Below are 21,104 nucleotides of genomic sequence, written 5' to 3'. Positions count from 1 at the left end.
ATTGAGTGGAAAAGGTTTCGGAGGTGGGGGCGGTGGGTGGTACGAACCAAGAGTCGTGGGTTTCACTGTGGTCATGCATGCACGGGGTGGTGGGGGGTTTTTCTGTGGGGGGAAGGGGGCATATGGGAAGTGGGGGGGGGGGCGTTTGTGTGTGTGTGTGTGGGGGTGGTTAATGTGTGTGCACAGTAGTCTCCACATGTGAACATGCAACGGGCGCTAAGTCACTGCTATATGACCAGCGGTTTTACACTCAATGCACCTAACACGCTCGGAGACCGCATGGAATTTTTTTTTTACTTCTGTGTATGTCCGCGCGCGTGCGCGTGTGTGTTGGGGGAGCGGTGGCGCAGCGGTTAGCGGGTTGCGCTACGAACCCGGCGATCCGAGTTCAAGCCCCGCTCACGGCGGACACCGGTGACGATTATCAGAACCGGTTTTGGGCCTCCCCTAGGTCGACTCAGCCTCAAATTAGTATGCGGTGAGATGTGTAAACATCGTCACTGGTGAGGCAAAGGCGTTCGGGCGTGGTGTTAGTCACCCAATCCCTCGTGTGCCGTGCCGACCTTTATAGGTGCTACAAGCACTTGCCCCAAACAGTCTGGTAAAGGCTATACGGGGAAACTTTGTCTTTGTTTGTCTGTTATCGCGCTTCAATCGCTGTTTTGCACGCGCGTGGTATTTTTCGGAAAGAGTGAGTTTGAGTGCAGATGGAGTCCTTTAAAAAAATCGTTTAAAAAAAATGTGTGTTGCATAAACAGTTTATATATGCGCGTGCGTGTGTGTGTGTGAGTGAATGAATGGCCCGTCAAAGTGGAATTGAATGACAAATATTGTACTCACAACATTGACTCGCATGCAATGTGTGACCACGGGTGATGTCTTTGCAGGGATAATTCGCGATGTTCTTCTACGTGTCACCAGAATCAGATCGTTAGCGATGACACCGACGTCTTTGCATGCGTCTGGGGCTTACATTTCTCTTTTACAACTGCAATAATGTTTCGTTTTATACAAATGCCAACATTTGCACACATTGCATATGTTACCCTTAAACACACGGACACGCAGCGCCTCCGGGCTAGTACGCGCGTCAGATGGTAATGAAGAGGACGATGGTGATGATGATGATCCGTGTCAATTGTAAATAGAACTGCTCTGCAAATACCATCAATTTAAAACGTAACGGTCCTTTATTTATCCTTATCTTACACAGTGGCCTCAGGCGCCGTGGGGCTCATGTGTCAGACGGACGATGATGATGGTGATGATGATGATGCATCCCGAATTAAGTGATGATGATGCACACCCATCCATAATTAATTGATGATGATGGATGACCATTATGACGATGGTGTGTTTACATTAAGCATTACTTGATGATGATGAAAATTATTGACGATCATGATGTGCATCCATCGATAATAAAATGATGACGGTCATCACGATATGCATCAATCTAGAACGTGATAACGATAGCGTTGCCGATGATGTCGAAACGCACCTATCCCGTCTAAAATCCACGTGTGCAAATAACACCCGTTTTTTTTTGTTTTTATTCGCGTAACACATTCCCGATTATCTGATTCTGGTGGCACGAACGAGTGTGCTACCCTTCGCTTTAAATACCGTCCCGCATGAGCGCGCGTGTTTACTCTTGTGTGTTAACAAGGGGCGTTGCAGGCTCGAGAAGACCGTTCGAACGCGATGCGGGGTCTTCGCAGCGCACGATGCACACTCGCGTCTTCGTCTTCTTCATCTTCATCTTCCTGCATTACAAACAAAAATAACGATCGCGACAGTCTATAATACTGTAACGACACCCACGTGCCAATTACCGCCCTCGTCGTCATTTTATTGGTGAAATCGCATTTTTATAAAACGAAAAAATATATATAAAGATCACACACCATCACCGACACTGCACGTAATGAAACTGTATTTTGTTATTTTTCACGTGCACTGTGTCTTTGTGTGTATGTGTGTGTGTGTGCGTGCGCTGGCGTGTGTGTGTGTCGACTCAGCCTCAAGCGAGTACCTGGAGCGACGTGGAAACATCGCCGCTTTGGAGACGACAAAGGCGGGCGGGCGGGCGTGGTGCTGAGCACTCACCCGCCTGGCGCGCCGTCAGCACCTTCATAGGTGTTCACTCGCTAACAGCACTTGCCCCAACAGTCTGTCGAGGCTATACGGGGGGGGGGAGGATCTTTACCTGTACCTTTGTATATATGTGTGCGTGCGTAAAGACGCCGGTAGGCGCGCATCTACCGCGAGACAATGAACGGTGCCGTGCAGGTTGCTGCGCGACTTGGTTGTCATCGCAGCTTGCGTTGTTACAACGACAACAACAACAATAACAACAACAATAACAACAACAACAACATACCAAGAGGAGGACTCGGCACAGGAACGCCGCGTCCGAAAGCCATCGCACGTCGCCTGCCAAATGCGTAATTTACGCGGAATCGCCGAGAGCGCGTGCCCCGACAAATATCTGTTTAACCCTTACACCACGATCTATATATCTATGTATGTGTGTATGCGCGCGTGTGTATATCTACATCTACATGTACGTGGGGAGCGGTAGTGTAGCGGTTAGCGCAGCGCTGCACGACGAACCTGGCGAGCCGACTTCGATTCCCACTCACGGCCAACACCGGCGACGATTATCTGAACCGGTCCTGGGGCCTCCCCTAGGTCGACTCAGCCTCAAAATGAGTACCTGGTGCGATGTGTAAACATCGCAACGGGGGAGACAAAGGCGGCCGGGCGTGGTGTTGGCCACCTCACCCCCTCGTGTGCCGTGCCGGCCTTCGTAGGTGATCGCTAACAGCACTTGCCCCAACAGTCTGTTACAGGCTATACGGGGGATCTTTGTGTGTATATGTATATATTTGTGGTTTTTATATATATGTCACAGGTCAGTTTTCTTTTGCGGGAAACTTCACGGAACACCTTTTTATGTTCAGACGACAGAGTTCATACAACAGTACACGCGGAACTGCAGTGGCTGCCACGCTGCGCGTGCAGTCCATTGGGATAGCGATCGACATCAAACGAAATTGACCGTAAAAAAGCACGGGACAGACACCCGGGCGACACAAACGCGTGAGACGTTGTGGACAGCACGCGTGTGCGTTCAAAATAAGAGTGGAAATGCCTCTACTGCTAACGCGTTACATCGATCGTGTGCTCTTCTGTGTATATACACTCACACGAATGTGTGTCCGTCTATGTGTCTGTCTTCCTGTGCCTACCTCTGCGTTCGTGTGTGTGTGTGTATCACGTATATGTGTGTGTGTCTATATGCAAATGTGCGCATAGGGGTGCAGTGGTTAGCGCACTGCGCTACGAACCCGGCGACCCGAGTTTGATTCCCGCTCACGGCCAACATCAGTGAGGAATATCTGAAAACCGGTCATGTTGCCCCCCCCCCCGCACACATTTCCTGGTGTGTGTGCGTGCGTGTGTGTGTGCGTGCGTGTGCGCGCGTGTGGGTGTGCGCGCGTGCGTGCGTGTGCGCGCGTGTGGGTGTGTGCGCGTGCGTGTGCGTGCGAGCGTGTGTGGGTGCTGCGCCTATCTGTGTATGCGTGGTGTGTGTGCGTGTGTGTGCGCACGTGCGTTGTGTCGACTCATCCTTTAAATGGGTACCTGGCGCGTCGCGTAAACGTCGGCACTGGGGGAGACAAAGGCAGCCGGGCGTGGTGCTGACCACCCCACCGCAACCCTCGTATGCTGTGTTGGCCTTCATAGGTGCTCGCTAACAGCACTCGTCCCAACAGTCCCTCGAGGCGAGAATGCGTCGAGAGAAACCGCACGTGCAGCAGGAGGAGGAGGAGGGATGGAGGAGAAGGAGGTTTGGTGAGAAGGGAGAACTGTGGCCGTGAACGCGAGAAGAGCCACCCCCCCCCCACCCCCAGCCCCAGCCCCAGCGCTGCTCCATGTCGAGGTCGAGGTGGCGTTGATTCATCTCAACGCGCGGCCGTCGCGCGCGCCCAGCGCTCCTGTTCGTCACGGATATAATTGGGCAATCGTTGATCGATACCGCGTTCGCAATGATGCCGAGAAGGCGGTAGAGCCCGTTAAGAAGTGAACAGCGAAACGGATCTCCTCGGGACAAGGAGACGACGTGATTGAGGAAGCCGCCCCCCCTTCCCTCTCACCCCCCCCCCCCCAACTGCAATAAGAAACTAAATTTGGCAAAAGATGGAAATTGGGGAAAGGTAAATCAATATGGGTGACACAGTCTGTGCTTTGCACGTGGTTGATTAATAAAAAAAACTTTATTTAATATTGCTCCAAAATGTGGAAAATGTCATTTCAAATTAATGTATCATCTGTCCGTCCACACGTGTCTCACTGATTGTCTCTCTGTTCAGCTGTGCTTAGATTTGCCTCTTCAGCCATCTGCGCACTCACCGCACCCCAGACTCATCCAAACGAAGCGTGGTCATGGTCATCGTCAACCTTTCATGGACGAGGAAGGAAGGCAGGATTTGTTCAGCCCGTGCGTCCGTTTGCATCTGTGCCTGCCTGTGTATCTGTGTGTGCGTACGTACATATGTTTTATCTGTGTATGTGTCTGCATGTGTCCACCTGTGTGTCTGCGTATTTTGGATGTATTTTGAACTTTTTTCGCAACGTGCGTAGCCAACCGTGCTAATCGGAGGTGCGTCTGTCTGCCTGTCTGTGTGCATGTGTGTACGCTGTCTGTCTGGCTGTGTATCTGTGTGCCTGTGCGCCGGTGTGTGCGTCTGTCTACCTGCCTGTGTGCATCTCTGTCTGCTTGCCTCTGTGTCCGCTTGTGTGCCTGTACGCCTGTGTGTCCGTCTGAAAGTCTGTCAGAAGGATCTTGTCTAAAGAAACAAAGCACGTGTGAAATCATTGCACGCGTTACGCAACACACTCAAATGAACATGACAGTATATACTACACCTGCAGCATCGACTGTTAAGCGGAAAATGGACTGCCATTTGTGATATAAGACAATCTCTGATAGACTGCATACACGTGCATCATAATACAGTCCACAGTTGCCATATCAGACACACAGACTGTGTTAAACATCTTCACGGTATCTTCGTTGTGTCATAGCGAGGTTCCATAATGCATTGCGGTATATCACACATTCACTGATAAGCGGGTGTAATGGGAGGAAAAGAAATGCAAAAAGAGATGATTTGTGATGAAGTGTTCCCTTACGATATAATAATAAAAATACCAACATAATAACAGCAACAAGAAAATAATGTCAAAATCGGTTCGTGTTTTATTTATTTATTTTAAATCGTAAAAATAAAACATTTGAAAAGATAACGCAACCTTAGAATCGGACGAGTGACAATTATTCGCACGTGAATGTTAAACATCGCATCGACCACGAGACCATGGCAACACACAAAGCGCGTGTAACAGTACAGCTGAAAATGTAGTCTAAAAACACCCCACTCAAAATGAATTCGACAACATCCAATGGACACACACAAATCACGAATCGACGGATCTAATGACTCCGTTTTATCAAAAATATCGAAAAAGTTCGAACGCAAATTCTAACACGTGATTGGCACACGCATTGCGCGTGTTCAATAAGATGTATGTATGAATGCATGGACGCACGTGTTGCATTGCACGCAGTGTGTGTATATGTGCCCATAAAGCACGTATACACGGGCACATATATACTGTGCCGTACAAAGATATACATTTAAATTGTACTGCTATTGCAATCAGCGCCAGATTAATCGCATGAAATCAGGTTGTCAATTTAAAATAACTAATCATCGCCCTCGCGACAATAAATATAACAACCGCGTAACTGACGCCAACCCCTCTTTAGAACGCGGTATCAGCACGTGCGCTCAAGAGGCAGCCGCCATTCATTCACGAGGAAGCCAAAACGAAAGGCGCGTTGCGGGCTGTCGGCCGAGACATTTTGGTAACGCGTTTTGTTCTTAATTTTTTTACGTCGCGTAAAGTTGAACGGACGTTTGCTACAAATCGAACTCACGACACCCCTCCCCACCACCTCCCCCCGCCTAAAGGCGTAGGGACACGACTCATTATCCTACTGAGCTGAATTGCTCCGCAGTGATCACTTTGCCCCGGAGAAATGAGCGTTCACATTGCCGCGTCTCACACCACGAGCTAGGCCACAATATTTCCATTGGACACAATTGACAAATATATGTACATAATATCAAAATAATATCGACAATGAATGCGCATCAAATAATGAGTTCTACCCTGTAAATCAACATCAGCATTTTCTTAAAACATACACGCGGGCAAACATACATACGTACATACGCGTAAGCATCGCGCTGAAATATTCGACGCGTTCCGTAATTTCACTCGGGGTTTGGCTGCTCGAGTCTCGGATTGATCCGCGCCTGTCGTGTCGTGATGCGCCACGTGCCCGGGTCATCGAGCACGGGGCCTCCTCGCGCGTACGGATAGCTGACGAGCGACACTGCGCCTGTCAGTGGCGATATTCGTTTCAAATCGGGTTCTCAAAAGTGTTCCTGTTCCGTTTCTACCACCCCCTGTTCAGTTTAAAGCGCACTCGTGTGAATGCGAAGACGCCTTCTTGCACACTCGTCCGTGTGTGGTTTTATTTGTAAAGTTCATATGAGCGGTGCCCATTCTTGGTATCCATGCGGGAGAGAGAGAGCGGGGGGGGGGGGGATGGGGGCGACAGTGAACGGCCAACGTCAAATGTGTTCTCGGGTTAAGACAACAACAACAGCAGTAGTAGTAGTATATCTACGCGTAACGACACAGAGACGGCAATCGTAGGAAGAAGTCGGGGCGGGGGGGGGGGGGCACGAGACGGCGAGACGTCACAGGGGTACAATTTAGAGGTGCAACAGAGGAACGGTCAACGAACGCCGCAATTGTACGCGTTGAGCGATGAGCCGAGATGTGAAATGCGCAAAACAAAACAATAACAAACAAAAAAACAACCCAAATAATTAAAAGAAGCCCCCCCCCGCGAACACACACACACAACACACAACACGAGGTGCTACGCGCGCCGCCGGGATGTACGCAGGTGAACGAACAGGCGCCGCTGGCAGGCAGAACACGTGCGCGGGGTACATACGTTCAGAGAGAAGTTTTTTGTCTTAACGCAAGACTTTTAACGCAAGACTTGTTATAATTGAGCCCGCCGGGACGAGGCTTGTTCCCGCGGGTCCTATGAACCATCCGAACGCTTCCCGCGGCCAGCAGACTCGCCGGCCCCTTCAGCAGGAAGAGCGAGAATGTTGACTTCAGACGGGGGGGGGGGGGGGTCTGTGTGTGTGTGTGCGTGCGTGTGTGGAAAGTGTGTGGGGAGCTGGTGAGGGAGGGGGGGGAGTTGTGGAGGGGCGGGGGAGAGGGGAGGGGGTGAGGAGGCTTGGGGGAGGAGAGAGAGAGAGAGAGACAAAAATAAATAAATAAAATAAAAATAAAATAAAACTCCTTTTCCCTCCTTCCAAGATGTTCGAACGCCGATTTGACAGCTCCAATCAAGGCAGCTCCGCGGTGGCGAGTGCGGTGGCAGGCGGCGGTGGTGGAGGAGGAGGAGGAAAGGAGGGGGAGGAGGAGAGGAGGAGAGAGGGGAGAGAGGGGAGGGGCGGCCACGGGGGGGGGGGGGGGGTGACACGAGGCGTGTGCGCCTGCGCGAAGGTGTCCCTGCACTGACAATGCTCTTCCGAAGATAGCGTCGGCGGAATCTCAATCAAACCGACCTCTCCGTCGGCACGATGCGCTCCAAGGGACGGGCCCGCAAACTCGCCAAAAGTAAGTGCCGCGGCGCGCTTTCCGAGTCGCTCGCAGACGACACTCACTTCACACTCACTCACCGTCGCCTCCTCCTCCTCCTCCTCGTCGTCTTCATTAGCGCGGCTGCGCTCCGCTCTTGACCAAAGAGAAAAAAAGTCGCAGGCTCTTCTACAGTTTGGCGTGTAAAACGTGCGCCCGGGGGCTACCTACGGTGAAGTTGCTCGAGGACAAAACGCGGCTGCTGCACAGTGGCCGAGCAGTTCACGCCGGCACGCACTCGGCCAGCCCAGGCGGGCAAGAGACGCGCGCGCACCGCAGCAGCAGCAGCAGCGGAGGCTTTGGGCTCCATGCCCTTGGCGTTGGGAGGGCGCTGCGCCGGTCTCGATCCGCAGCCAGAGCAGAGACCGCACGGCAGCGCTCACTCGAGGCGCTGCGACCAAGAGGGGAGCGAGAGAGAGGGGGGTGGGGAGGAGAAGAGAGACCGCGGCGCGGCTCAGCACGACGTTCCCTCGCCGGCCGGGCTAGTCCGCCGAAGCGTCGCTTCGAAGTTGCTAAAGTTTACGAGGAAGCAGGGAAACTTTTTTTCCCTTCTTTCCACCGCTCTCTCTCTCTCTCTCTGCTCCTGTGTTGCGTGCGTACGCGGCTCTGGGTCTCAAGCCTCCTCCTCGCCGCCGCCGCCGCCGACGCCGCCGCTCGCTTCGCGTGTAGTGGGCGCTCTCGTACCGCTCACCGTGCGCGCGGGGAGAACGGGACCCCCCCCCTCCTCCTCCCCTGTCGGCCGCGCGTTCCACTCGCTGTGCGCGGTTCGCTCGTTCACGTTCACCTCGACTCGGGAGAGGTGGCTGGGGGGGAGAGGTAGTAGCGCTGCCGTTAGGCCCTGGGGCCCGCTTCTACGCAGAGGCGGTGCGGCCACGGTTCAAGGGGCCCGGTCTAGCGGCGACGGGGAAGAGACGCAGGGGAGGTGGCCGCGAGGGGCGATTTTGTTGCGTGGCGAAGCGTCGTGATGGATCTGACGCCGCGCGTATTTCTCATGCGGTCTCTCCATCCTCGTTTGTTTGTTTGTATGCATGCATGGAAAGGCACGGTAATGTTTTGCCCGTGTCGTATAGTTGTAGGATCGTTGTTGTAGACACAGACAGTCAAGACATAACCGTAATAAAAAACAACGCGTACACGCCGTGCTAACGTATAATTGGACGTGGTGGGAGTGGGGCAAGCTCCTATAATAAAATGTAATTACTTGGAGGTCGTGGTTTTAAATACATGCCGCGACTTCAACTTAGCGACGGCGTAGCAGCCGTGTTAGGAACTTTTTTTAAGACGTGCAGATGTTCGCACCGGTTCGTAAAATAACTTCCCACGGGGAGCGAGAGAGAGAGAGACAGACGCAGCCGAGGCGGTGTTCACTGGTTTAGTCGCTCGATGAATATAATTCTTATTGTTGTTGTTTGCAACGTTCCACTCCGTTGTTTGCGGCTTGGCGTGTCTCGAAAGCGTGCGATTTGCGTTCAGAGTTGACCGCAATCACAGCGGCTTCCAAGAACATCTTCTCCCGAGTACTGTAAACAAAAAAACTAAATCCGTGCGTGAAATTGAGCGCTTGCAGACACAGCCGCGCATGCCGCTAATTTTAATTAAACCACCGCTGCCGGCACTTGAACGTATTTTGCAGAGGTGGGACAAAGTCATTGTTATGCAAGTCCAAGTCGAGTCGCAAGTCATCAAATTCATGACTCGAGTCTGACTCGAGTCCAAGTCACATGACTCGAGTCCACATCTCATAGGGGGAAACAAAGTCATTGTTATGCAAGTCCAAGTCGAGTCGCAAGTCATCAAATTCATGACTCGAGTCTGACTCGAGTCCAAGTCACATGACTCGAGTCCACATCTCATAGGTGGGACAAAGTCATTGTTATGCAAGTCCAAGTCGAGTCGCAAGTCATCAAATTCATGACTCGAGTCTGACTCGAGTCCAAGTCACATGACTCGAGTCCACACCTCTGCTATTTTGTCTTATACTCTTTGACACTCCGAAGAAGTAATTTCTACTTTTTCTGTTCTGTGTCGTGTGTTTATGTATTTGTTTTTTACACGGCCTACGAGAGAATTTCGCCGGTCACCGTTCCGGCTTAACTGCGCGGTTATTGCCGTGAACGATTATGTTAAGTTTATATTTAAGCTGCAATGATGTTAAACATCGTGACTCACACATGCAGCCTATCCTACCTCACCCTAACACGCTGTGTATTATTCGCCAGTAACAATGCGTGGCCTTTAAAATAAATGGTATATAAATCGGAGACGTTTCGGGCAATATCCCTTCTTCACAGCACACACGCACACAGAGAGGATGGAAGAGGTATTAGACTCTCTCTGGCGTAGAGTCCCGATAGAGTTGATCTACTTCTGTGCTCCGAAGAAAGGGCCATTGCTCGAAACGTCGCCCACTATACCCTCTTTCTTTTATTGAGGCCGCGGTGTTATCGACGCGTGTTTATTCGAGTTTGTTGCCGTGTATTATTCGCGCTCGTGAACCATTGGCATCGCAACAGCAGCGGTATCATCCGAATCATCTTCCTGCTTCATACGCGCGCGTTGCCTACACGTTGTTCAGCGCGTATACGCGCGCGTGCGTGTTTGCGCGCGCGCGCCTGTGTATTCCATTACCGGCAACTATTAAACTCCGCGGGTACCGTCGTCACAATTTCAGTGAAATCAATAAAATGTAATTGCCCGCGCGGACAAACGTCAGCGAGACGAGCGGTCGGCGATCGAACCGACTACACCGGGACTCTAAATGCGCGCGCGCGCACGAAATTCAAGTCGACGGCAGGATGGGGGGGTGGGAGGGGAAAGAGACATGAACGTCCGGCAATTGAGTTCTATTATATAGCGCAACTGTCTGTAGAACTATTGTATGAGTAGTGACTGTAAAAATATATATATTTATACACGAGTGTAATGATATAACCAGAGTCGTTAAACAACGACACTCGATGATGCCGGCGTCATCACGCCACCCGCGATTGCTATGATCCTCAGTGCACGGCCAATTGTCAATCCACTGCTGGATGAAAGTCCTGACCACGCACGCGCTCGTTATGGGCAGTTCGTTTGTCCATACTTCCCCGCGCCGGTTAAGCGCGGGCTCGCACAGCACGATGTGATCGGGCCTCGAACTTAACGTGGAACCCGCGTTCTGAGTGCGCGGCTCGAACCACTTCGCCACCGCTCCACTCCTCCACCGTTATCGATCACCATTCATTACACCGCGAGTGCTAATTTAATTCCACCACGCAACTCGTATTCGCACGTGCCTTGTGATATAGTAGTTCACTTATGCGCGCGTCTATTGAAAAAAGAAAAACACGACTTTAATATCTCCGTCTAAATCTGCGTTTGCATGTTGTCTCTTAGCGTGCCCGTGCGTGTGTTTGCGCATACAGCATTATATTTATGATCTAGTACACTCAATGGGTGTCTCCCCTGTACATGTGCCACTGACACTACACCCGAGTTAAGGTCCCGGCCACGGCGAACAATCGCTGGCGAGTGACGGCGTAGAACCCCTCCTGGGCCTTGCTCTCTCGTACGTGGACTCGGTGTTACGGATAAAGTCGCAAGATGACTGATCACGTGCACACGCTCGCAGTGGGGAGACGGAGACACACACCCGTCTAACTCGGCCCTTAATAGGCGATCGCTGACAGTACTTGGCGAAACAGGGGGTGAGGACTGGGATCGTCGTGTCTGGTTGTATACGTCTGTAAACATGATGTGTAAGTGAGCATTGTATAAACGCGCGGGGGGTGTGAGTGCTATTGTGGCACCTGCACGCAACGCAATCCGTAGCGCGTGTTTGTGTAGCTTTGATAAGCGGCTTCATAAAATTACCTGTGGAACGGCGCGAGCAAGTGAAACGACGAAGCGATGCGAGTGGAGGGGGGGTTATATTTATATTTTTAAAATATATTTGTCCGTAGAATGCGGCTCGTAGCAGCTCGCGTTTGACGTTTAACAAGTGTTCTTTTAAGGGGCATTGTTCAAAGGCGTGCGTGTATCTATGTGTGTGTGTGAGTCTGTGTGCGGCGCGGTAGTTCAGCAGCTGCGCTACGAACCCGGCTTTGACACGAGTTCGACTCACGCTCACGGCCACCATCGCACCCGATTGTCTGAAGCGGTCATGGGGCCTCCCCTAGGTCGACACCGTCTGGTGCTCAGTGTGTAAACATCGCCAACTGGGGAGACAAAGGCGGCCGGGCTTGGTGTTAGCCACCCTCCCCCCCCCGCTTGTGTGCCGTGCCGGCCTTCATAGGTGCTACTCGCTAACAGCACTTGCCCCAACAGTCTGTTACAGGCCATACGGGGGATCTTTGTCTACATATGCGTATGTGCGTACGTGTGTTTATATGTCTTTGTATGTTTGTTTATATAGACACACACATATATACATTGTGGGTAACGGTTGTGTACAGCGGTTAGCGCGCTGCGCTACAATAACGAACTTGGCGACCCGAGTTCGATTCCCGCTCACGGCCACCAATACACCCAGTGGCGATGATCTGGGCCGGTCCTGGGCCTCCCCCTAGGTCGACTCAGACTCAAATGAGTACCTGGCGCGGCGCGTAAACATCAGCACTGGGGAGACAAAGGCGGCCGGGCGCGGTGATGGCCATCCACCCCCTTCGTCTGCCGTATTGGCCCCTTACGTGCTCGCTGACAGCACTTGCCCCAACATTCTGTTCAAGGTTATATGGGGCAATCGTTGTCCTTTTGTCTTTGTATGTATCCGTGTGTATGTTTGTATGTATTTGCATCTATGTGTATGTATCTGTCTAATGTACATGAATCTGTGTGCACGTGTGCGTGCGTGTCGATGTATGTGTGTATGTCAAAAGTGCAGTGCTTCGCGCACGGTGCTACGATCCCGGCGACCCGAGTTCGATTCCCGGCAACAGCTAACATCATTGGCGAATGATATCAAGACGCGTCCTGGCCCTCCCCTAGGTCAACTCGGCGTAAAATGAGAATCGAAGGGCGTTGTGCAAACTCTTAACACATTGGGGGGGGGGGGGCGGGAGACAAAGGCGACCGGGCGTGGTACTTACTACACACAACCCTGTCGGGTATCGTGTCGGCCCTTAATAGGCGCTCGCTGATAACGACGCTTACCCTGCCATATCAACATTATGTCACGGGGGGGGGGGGGGGGGTCTTTGTCTGTTGTTGCGTGATCGCGCGCGCGCATGTGTGTGTGTATAGATATACATAGCCGCGTTTGTCGGTGAAGTTTAGCCACTAAAGAGTAACTCTCACGCGTTATATATGCGGCGCCAGATCGTTGCCATTACCATACCGAACGTTGCTAGCAAATGGAAAACAGGTTGTACAATTTGTGTGTGTACGTATGTGCGTGCGTGTGCGTGCGTGTGCCCCGCGCACGCGCGCGCGCACGCACTTGCGCGTGCGTTTTGTGCTGTGATCGTAATGACTTTAGTCTGGCAGGCTTGCTATGGGTGGCTGGTAGAGTATTAGTGCTGTTCATTACTGGTAGCTAGAAGCACCACCACCACCTCCCCCCCCCCCCCCGTTTTTTTCTTTTTTTGAAATAGCAGAACTCAGAACTCGGTCCTGCATTCAATTTCACTCAATGAGACTCTCACACTGGGCTGTCATTAGTCCCTCCAGAATCGGCACGCGTGTCTAGCAGCCGGCGCATTGGCCCATGGCACTGCATGAGCAGTAGCGTTGGGCGGTGCGGCGACCACCCACCTGAGTTGAATTCCCCGCCGAGGCGAAGATCAGTCGCGAGTGATATTGTTGTTATGAACCGGTGGGCAATTCGATTTACCAACCCGCACTGACCGGCGTGGTGAAGTATGGCAAAACTACACCCATCACCCGGCCTCTCCGATTGTGGACACGGCGTGGGGAGACTTTATTAAGCAGTGGACTTATAAATGGAATATAAACTATTAGTCCGGTAATAGCCGCACGAGTGCTGTGTTTATTATTGAACAGACAAGCGATACGCTGAGAATTATTTTGAGTATCAACATTTATCAGTGGTGGAAGCTGCAGGTAATGTAATAGTGTGGTCGCATACACTGTACATATTTTGAGTATAATCTTCGCAGGATCTGAACAATTTTTTACATGTACCCTATTTAAGACAAAGATCCCCCGTATAGCGTTAACATGCTTTTTGGGGCAAGTGCTGTTGGCGAGTGGCACCGTTGATTGCCGCCACAGGTACACGACACACACTAACTAGTCCCACGCAAAGAAGGCGATCATTATCATCAAATCCACAACTTTTTTTTAATGAAAAATTTCAACCTGGCGCAAAGCACATCATCTCGGTTATAGATTGCATTTGAGTCCGATGTGAATTATCCCGACGTTATTTCGCGTCGACAATAGGCTCGTCAGCGGCACCTTTACACATTTTTGCATTCGGCGTTCACGCGCTCGTGTTCATACGTTGGCCGCTACGGACACGTTCGTTGACCACGTTACAGGCACCGAAGTGGTTCGTCGTTATGCGATAGCAATCTTCAATGTATCTCGCGATCTTGAGCGGGCGTGCTAGCACAATACAAACAACAACAACCACCACCATCACCACCATCGGTCGTGAAGGTCTTCTGCGGACAAATGTTGATTGTTATTAGTTTGTGTTGACTATGCGTGGAGAGATGTGTTGCCTTTTTAAAAATAAGAATAATATAAAATAAGATTTATTTAAAATACTAAAATCCATTATTCCAAAAATGTGCACGATATTCGCCAGCCTTTCGTTGTTGTTGTAAAGGAACACGCAGTGGAATAAAGTAGCAATGGTAGCAGACGTAACAGTCGTGGCAATAGTAGTAGTAGTAAACTCTAAACAAGGAAATAAAATCGCCAACCATATTTTCCGCACCGTCAAAGTCTCACACCGCACTGTAGCAGCAGTAGCAGCAGCAGTAGCAGCAGCACTAACAGCAGTAGTAGCAGCAGTAGTAGCATTAGCAGCAGCAGTGACAGCAGCAGTGACAGCAGCAGCAGTAGTAGCATCAGTAGTAACAGCAGTAGTAGTAGTAGCAGCAATAACAGCAGTAACAGTAGCAGCAGCAGTTGTAGCAGCAGTAGGAGCAGCAGTAGTAGCAGCAGTAGCAGCAGTAGCAGCAATAGTAGCAGCAGTAGTAGCAGCAGCAGTAGTAACAGCAGCAGCAGTCTTAGCAGCAGTAACAGTAGTAGTAGCAGCAGTAGCAGCAGTAGCAGCAGGAGCAGTAGTAACAGCAGCAGCAGTCGTAGAAGCAGTAACAGTAGCAGCAGCAGTAACAGCAGCAGCAGCAGTAGTAGCAGCAGTAGTATCAGCAGCAGTAGTAGCGGCAGTAGGAGCAGCAGTAACAGCAGCAGCTCGAATGCAACAGCACGAGCTGGTTGCGTTAGCCAAGCGCAAACATCATCCCCGCTGCGTGCAACTCCAAGCGAGGCAATTGCAGTCCTGAGTCGTGTGCGTGCGGTGATGACGATGATGATGGTGCCGATGTTCGTGGGAGTGAGTGAGTGTGTGGTTGCCGCCTTGCGCTTACAGAACCGCTCGTTAACCCCGCTACGGTTCATATATTTCATACGTGTGTATGTCATTGGCGAGTGGTATTTGAACCGATACTGGCACTACCATCTCGTCACTAGCCCCCCTCCACCACTTCACCAGCACCGCTCTAAACCAACGTGGTCAAATATAGCCAAACTACAGGCGACCCTAACGACGACTGCGTGGAAGGATGTCTTCACCCAGCAGTGGAACGACAAAGCGGTGTCAACTATTGCAGATATCGTCCCGACGAGCAGTGGTGACTTTGAACGCAATCGTTCGCGCAAGAAAGAGACAATTTTTTTTTCGTTCGTTTCTTCATCTTCTTGTTCTTCAATCTTCGGGGCGCTCTTGGAGCAACGAGTTTGCCAGCAACGACCACCGCCGGCGAGAGAACCGAGGAAGGGCGAGAGGGAGTGTCGCGAACGCCGTTTGCTGCCCCCAGCCGCGCGCTTTATTCCAAGTACATTAAGCCTCATTATCCGGCGCGTCGCCCTATAGAGAGAACCAGAAGCGGGATGGAAACTCGATATTGCAATTAGGAATACAGTACAGAGGGGGTAGGGGAGGCCGGGGGGGGAGGTGGCGGTGGTGGCGGTGGTTGTGGTGGTCGTGGTTTGCAATGTTATTTCAACCCGACTGCCGTTTGCTTTCTATCGCCGCTACGGACGCAACCGCGCAGCCAAACATCGCCAAGCGCCCCCCCCCCCTTCCTCCCCATCCGCTGCACCACACACCTCTTCACGGTTCGACCTAATCATTGCCACCGCGACAAGTCCTCCCTCTTTCATGGATCAAATGACACAATAGCGATGGGGGGAGAGGGGGGGGTGTCTCAACACCCACACACACACACGTACGGACAAATCACGTGGAATGCGCACGATGTCGGAAGATAAGCTGATTTTTAAACCTGGTTAGTACTTGGTCCAGGAATACAGCCGATCGAGGCTTGGAACGTCAGGCGGTCTTACGACGATGGCAGTGAGGCCACGTGTTCTTGAATCCATCTGTGCGGAGCCCTTCAGCGTCACCTCACTCGTCAGCGTGGGTGGGGGGGGTTGTGTCCGGGTCCCCCCCCCCCCCGCCGATTTCCTCCCACACGAGGCCGAGCTCTTATCGATGGCAGTGGCCGACAGAGAGTCTTGAGACTCGGCGATGTATTCCTGGTTAAATAAAGGGCATCACTGTTGTTGTTATTATTATGAGAGGGTCAGTGAACGTGTCTCAAGAGTATGAAGGAGCGTCAGGGTTCCATGTGAGGCTGGGTGACCCCTCGATTCCTAGTCTCGTCTCACGCCCTATATTTATTCACTTATCATTCACACTCACACACTGCTTCCTCGCCTGTTAACACACACACACGCACGCATAAACATGTCGATACATATGTATGCACGTCCATACACATGGATATTGAAGTATCCGTGCGTGTGTGTAGAGCATTCGTTTTCAAAACGATGTCCGCACTTTGGCTCAAAATACAGGACGGCCAACTCTGACCCACTTCGTGAACTCTCCGATCACGAACGCGACTTTCACGCCGTGGGGCGCACGAGGAAGACATTCGTGACAGCTCCGGCACATCACGTACACAACAACATGACCATCGATAATCACGATCGCGATGCTGATGATTGCCTTTTTTGTGTTACCCCCAGGAGATGCCTCGCTAATTCTCAAGGCACTCTTACCGGACGGTCCTGCCGCAAATGGGATATTTGGTCGATTCCACTCGCAGGGGTGTTCTTTTTTGGTTGGCTTCGTGTGGCAGGAAAACTCAGGGCACCGGCACGAAAGCCAACCAACGCTCACGAGTGAGGGGAGTAGCACTCACCAGCTTCGCACGGATGGATTCAAGGATCATCCGTTGCTGAACTACCACCTCCTAGCCACTGGGCAGTGTGTAAGCGTGCATTACCTGCCGTGGCATGTGTGCCTACAATGTAACGCGTTTGTATTGTCGCGTGCTTTTTGTAAAATTAGTTTTGCGTGGTTAGTTCACCATGGGGCATGGTTCGCGAGTCCAGTGACCGTAGCAGGGTGGTTGAAAGAGTATTTGCTGGTATAAGCGATAGCCTTGCTCTGACACTCGCTTCTGCGTGGATGTACCTACCCTATTTTCCGGATTATGGGACGCACTTTTCCTGCCCCGTTGATTTTAAAAGCAAAACTTGAGCGTGCGTCTTAAGATCCGGTGGGCGTGCGGCTGCGCTTGCGTTTGTGTGCTCTTTAGATTTATGTGGGGAGCGGTGTTGCGGTGGTTAGCGCGCTGCTCTTTGAACCCAGCGACACGAGTTTTGATTCAGGCTCACGGCCAACGCCAGCAACGAACATCTGAATCAGTCCTGGGCCTCTGCGAGGTCGACTTATCCTGAAATGAGTACCTGGTGCGGTGTGTAATCATCGCCACTCGGGAGACAAAGGCGGACGGGCGTTGTGCTGGCCACCCACCCCCTCGTGTGCCGTGCCGGCTTTCATAGGTGCTCGCTAACAACGCCTGCCCCTACAATCGCTTAGGGCTCAACGGGGGATCTTATGATTATTTATTGACACCGGGAACAAGTTTAAGGTGCGTCTTACTTTCCGGAGCGTCTTATAATCCAGAGACTACGGCAACCCTAACGTATTTTCTATTATTTAATACATTTTATTTCTACGTGACTTTACCGAAAGAACCAAAGAGTAACCCTAACCCGTCAAGACTAAAACCGTGCACCGCTTTAGCCGCGGTTAAGTTCGTGGGGACATCACCGATGGGCTATTATTAATGTAAAACATCACTTCAATTAGTTTTTATCGAGCACAACAATTCCATACTCGCTTGATTTGAAGCAATGTAAATGTACAGTCATTTTATTCATCTACTGCTGGTTGAAATCCCGTCAATGCCGCCGTGTCGGTCGTGAGGGCTGGGGTGGGGCTGGGGGGGGGGGTGCCTTGAACATACTTCACCACGCCGGTCAATACGGATTCAGTGAAGTGGGGGAACCAGCATCAGGACGGGTTCAGATATATATCTTGCCACTGATGATAGCCGCGAATCGAACTCGTAACCCACTCTTCCGCCGGATCTACGCTTTGTTATGGTCGTGTGCCTATTTTTTGTTCACGCGCGAAACGCGATGCTTTGGGTCACCGCTTGAGAGGCAATTGATGTCCCATTAGAATCGTGCCCCGCGTTGTCGCGACGGATATCCTCGTCTGAACGTTGCGCCCGAGTTTCAGGCGCTTGTTCTGCACGTTACATTTCGGCTCATTGTTAACGTATATAGAGGAGCGCTACGCGAGATTGCTGAACGCTAACCCTTATCAATAGACCGCAGTTTTCACGTCGCCCATCGCGGGATATAATAGCCGTATCTCGAAGTGGAACCGTGAACTCGATGTAAACGGCCTATCGTCCGGTGCGCGAGTCAATGCGTTATCCGCCAGAGTTATGTCCCTATCGCCGATGTAGATATCATTGTTAATATCCGCAATCATACGTCCAACAATTGTAACAAGAGCGGGCGATGCGTAGTCGTTTGGCATTCCACCGTTTGACTAAAGGGGGTTTCCACCTTCACGCCTTTGACGGCCACGGGGGGTGTGCTGACCATACTTCATCGCGTTGGTTAGTGCGGGTTTGTAACAACAACAACAAACAAACAAACAAAGGGGGTTGGGCACCCCGGGGATCTGCTCACCGACTGATGTTCACCGTGACAGAGAGATTCCAGCAACTCGGATTGACACGCTTGACAGTAGTGCGCTAACCGCAGCGCCACCACTCCTGCCCCCCCCCACCGGTAAATTACGATAATCGTAATCGTACATTGTTGTTGACGGAAGCCGCGCGCGTTCGGTGAAGTCTGTCGGTGAAAGGATGACGTGGATTCTTTTTCATACGCAATAATAAAAAAAAACGTCAAAATTTCATTTTATTTGCGAAGTGAACGCGAGAATTAACGATGTCACTATTTAATAACAATGTCGCTCCTAGATTTAGTTGTCGATAATCGAATACTGTCGCTCGGATTTAATAGTAAAAAAAAAGAAATCGACAAGATTGCTCGTATAAAACAACCTTTAGGTAAACACCTTTTAAACGCAGTGAATTCAGATCGCTGTAGTCATGCGGACAGAGACTTCACGCACGCGACCACAATGGCACCACGCGTGGTGGCTGTGGCTGTTTGGTGGTGATGTTGGTGATGGCTGTCGTGGTTATTGTCACGGTGTGGGGAGCGCTAGTGTAGTTGTTAGTGCGGTGGACGCTACGAACCAGTCGAACACTAGTTCGATTCCCGCTCTAGGCAAACACCGGTGACGATTATCTGAACCGGTCATGGCTCTCCCATAGGTCGACTCAGCCGTAAATTAGTATCTGGGGAGACAAAGGCGGCCGGGCGTGGTGTTGTTCACCCACCCACTCGTGTGCCGTGCCGGCCTTTCTTCATGGGTGCTCGCTAACAGCACTTGCCCCAACAGTCAGCTAAGGCTAGACGGGGGATCTTTGTCTTTGATGGTCGTGGTGGTAGTGGGTGGAGAGTGGAGTGGAGTTGGGGCTGGTTTGTAGGGTGGTGGTGGTGGTGGGGGGGAGAGACTTCTGCGTTCGCCGGATTGGTGGCGTTTAGAAGTAATTAATGGCCTAATTAGCCGCAAATTGACGTTCCGATAATGCGTATTCAATACCTAATTAGCCTGCGTCAATGAGCACTGTCGCCTAAATCAATAGCGCGGAAGCCTTAAACAATGCGCGCCGTTATTTAAATGCGGCGGCGACGGCTGCTGCTGCTGCGGCTGCTGCTGCGGCTGCTGGGAGAGAAATGTTCGCGGTGGTCGCTTTCACCTCCTCCACGTCGATGTTGCGAATTCTGCTAATTTGCGAGCGTCGCTAATTTTTTTTGTTTGCGCAAAAAAAATCTTCTTTGCACAATCCACACGCACGCCCCGCCTCCCACCCCTCAACGCCCCTCCCCTCCCCCCCCGTCGTGTTAATTGTCTGGTATATTGCGGACTAAAATGTAATTCTACGCGGAGTCGTCATTAGCAGTCAGCCGTGGTCTATCCACTGGCGGATGAAGGCCTCCTCAACGCGCCGTTTGGCCATCGCTGAGGTTGTCCAGTGAGAACCGACTGCCACTAACTCGTCTCATCGTGCTAACAGCACCTCCCATTTGCACGGGCGGCCTACTAGGTACGGTGCGAATGAAGTTCAACGCACATACATTCATGCGAGCCGAATGGTCGTTCTGCTGGTAGGTCTTAGTCGACTGAAATGTCGCACACGTATCAATCTCGATGGGTGTACATTGTAACGATAAATGGTTATAAATACGACACTTTACACACGCACACACGCATTAGTGTTGAATCAGTGCGTTTAATTAGATGAATGCAAATACCGCATACATTCTGTTCGGAATTGGCCCTCTCGAATGAAAAGAATAAATAGAAGACTTCGAGAGCGTGATTGCTTTCACCACGCGTGCAGTGTCCTCCTATGCAAGCCCTGCATTGCTCTCAGTCTCGTGATAAAACGCTTAAAATATCTTTACCTCTTGGTTGAGTTTGACGCTGAAGCCGAAAGAAAGTGGGCCTTGAACACGTCTCCCGTACGCATGGTGTGTGCACGTGTGTGTGTCTTTGCACTTGCCACAAAGTCTGTTCAGGCTATACCGGGGATCTTTGTCTTTGGTGCTGCCCCCCCCCCCATGTGCCTTCACATGCGCTCCTCGCTAACAGAACTCCGACAATCTTTTAAAGGCTA

General features: G+C 51.4%; 1 protein-coding gene and 1 long non-coding RNA gene across 5 annotated transcripts in view; one reads left to right on the top strand and one right to left on the bottom strand.

The window, feature by feature from the left end:
* Positions 1–5,243: 5,243 nt before the first annotated feature.
* On the bottom strand, positions 5,244–7,304 carry LOC144942859 (uncharacterized). Its single transcript, XR_013639419.1, has 2 exons — positions 7,103–7,304; positions 5,244–6,643 (listed from the first exon to the last, which is right to left on the bottom strand). It is a non-coding gene; the product is annotated as an uncharacterized LOC144942859 (long non-coding RNA).
* A 330-nt stretch (positions 7,305–7,634) lies between these two features.
* MECOM (MDS1 and EVI1 complex locus) overlaps positions 7,635–21,104 on the top strand; it is a 317,891-nt gene continuing 304,421 nt past the window's right edge. For all 4 annotated transcript variants that reach the window (XM_078869634.1, XM_078869632.1, XM_078869633.1 and 1 more), the window contains exon 1: positions 7,635–7,782. In XM_078869634.1, the coding sequence (XP_078725760.1) occupies positions 7,746–7,782 (37 nt within the window). In that variant the 5' untranslated portion in view covers positions 7,635–7,745. The remainder of the gene's footprint in view (positions 7,783–21,104) is intronic.

This window comes from Lampetra fluviatilis, chromosome 28 (genome assembly GCF_964198595.1).
Source record: "Lampetra fluviatilis chromosome 28, kcLamFluv1.1, whole genome shotgun sequence".
Taxonomy (NCBI): domain Eukaryota; kingdom Metazoa; phylum Chordata; class Hyperoartia; order Petromyzontiformes; family Petromyzontidae; genus Lampetra; species Lampetra fluviatilis.
Note: the sequence above shows the minus strand (reverse complement) of the source record. Positions and strands in the feature narration are given on the sequence as shown.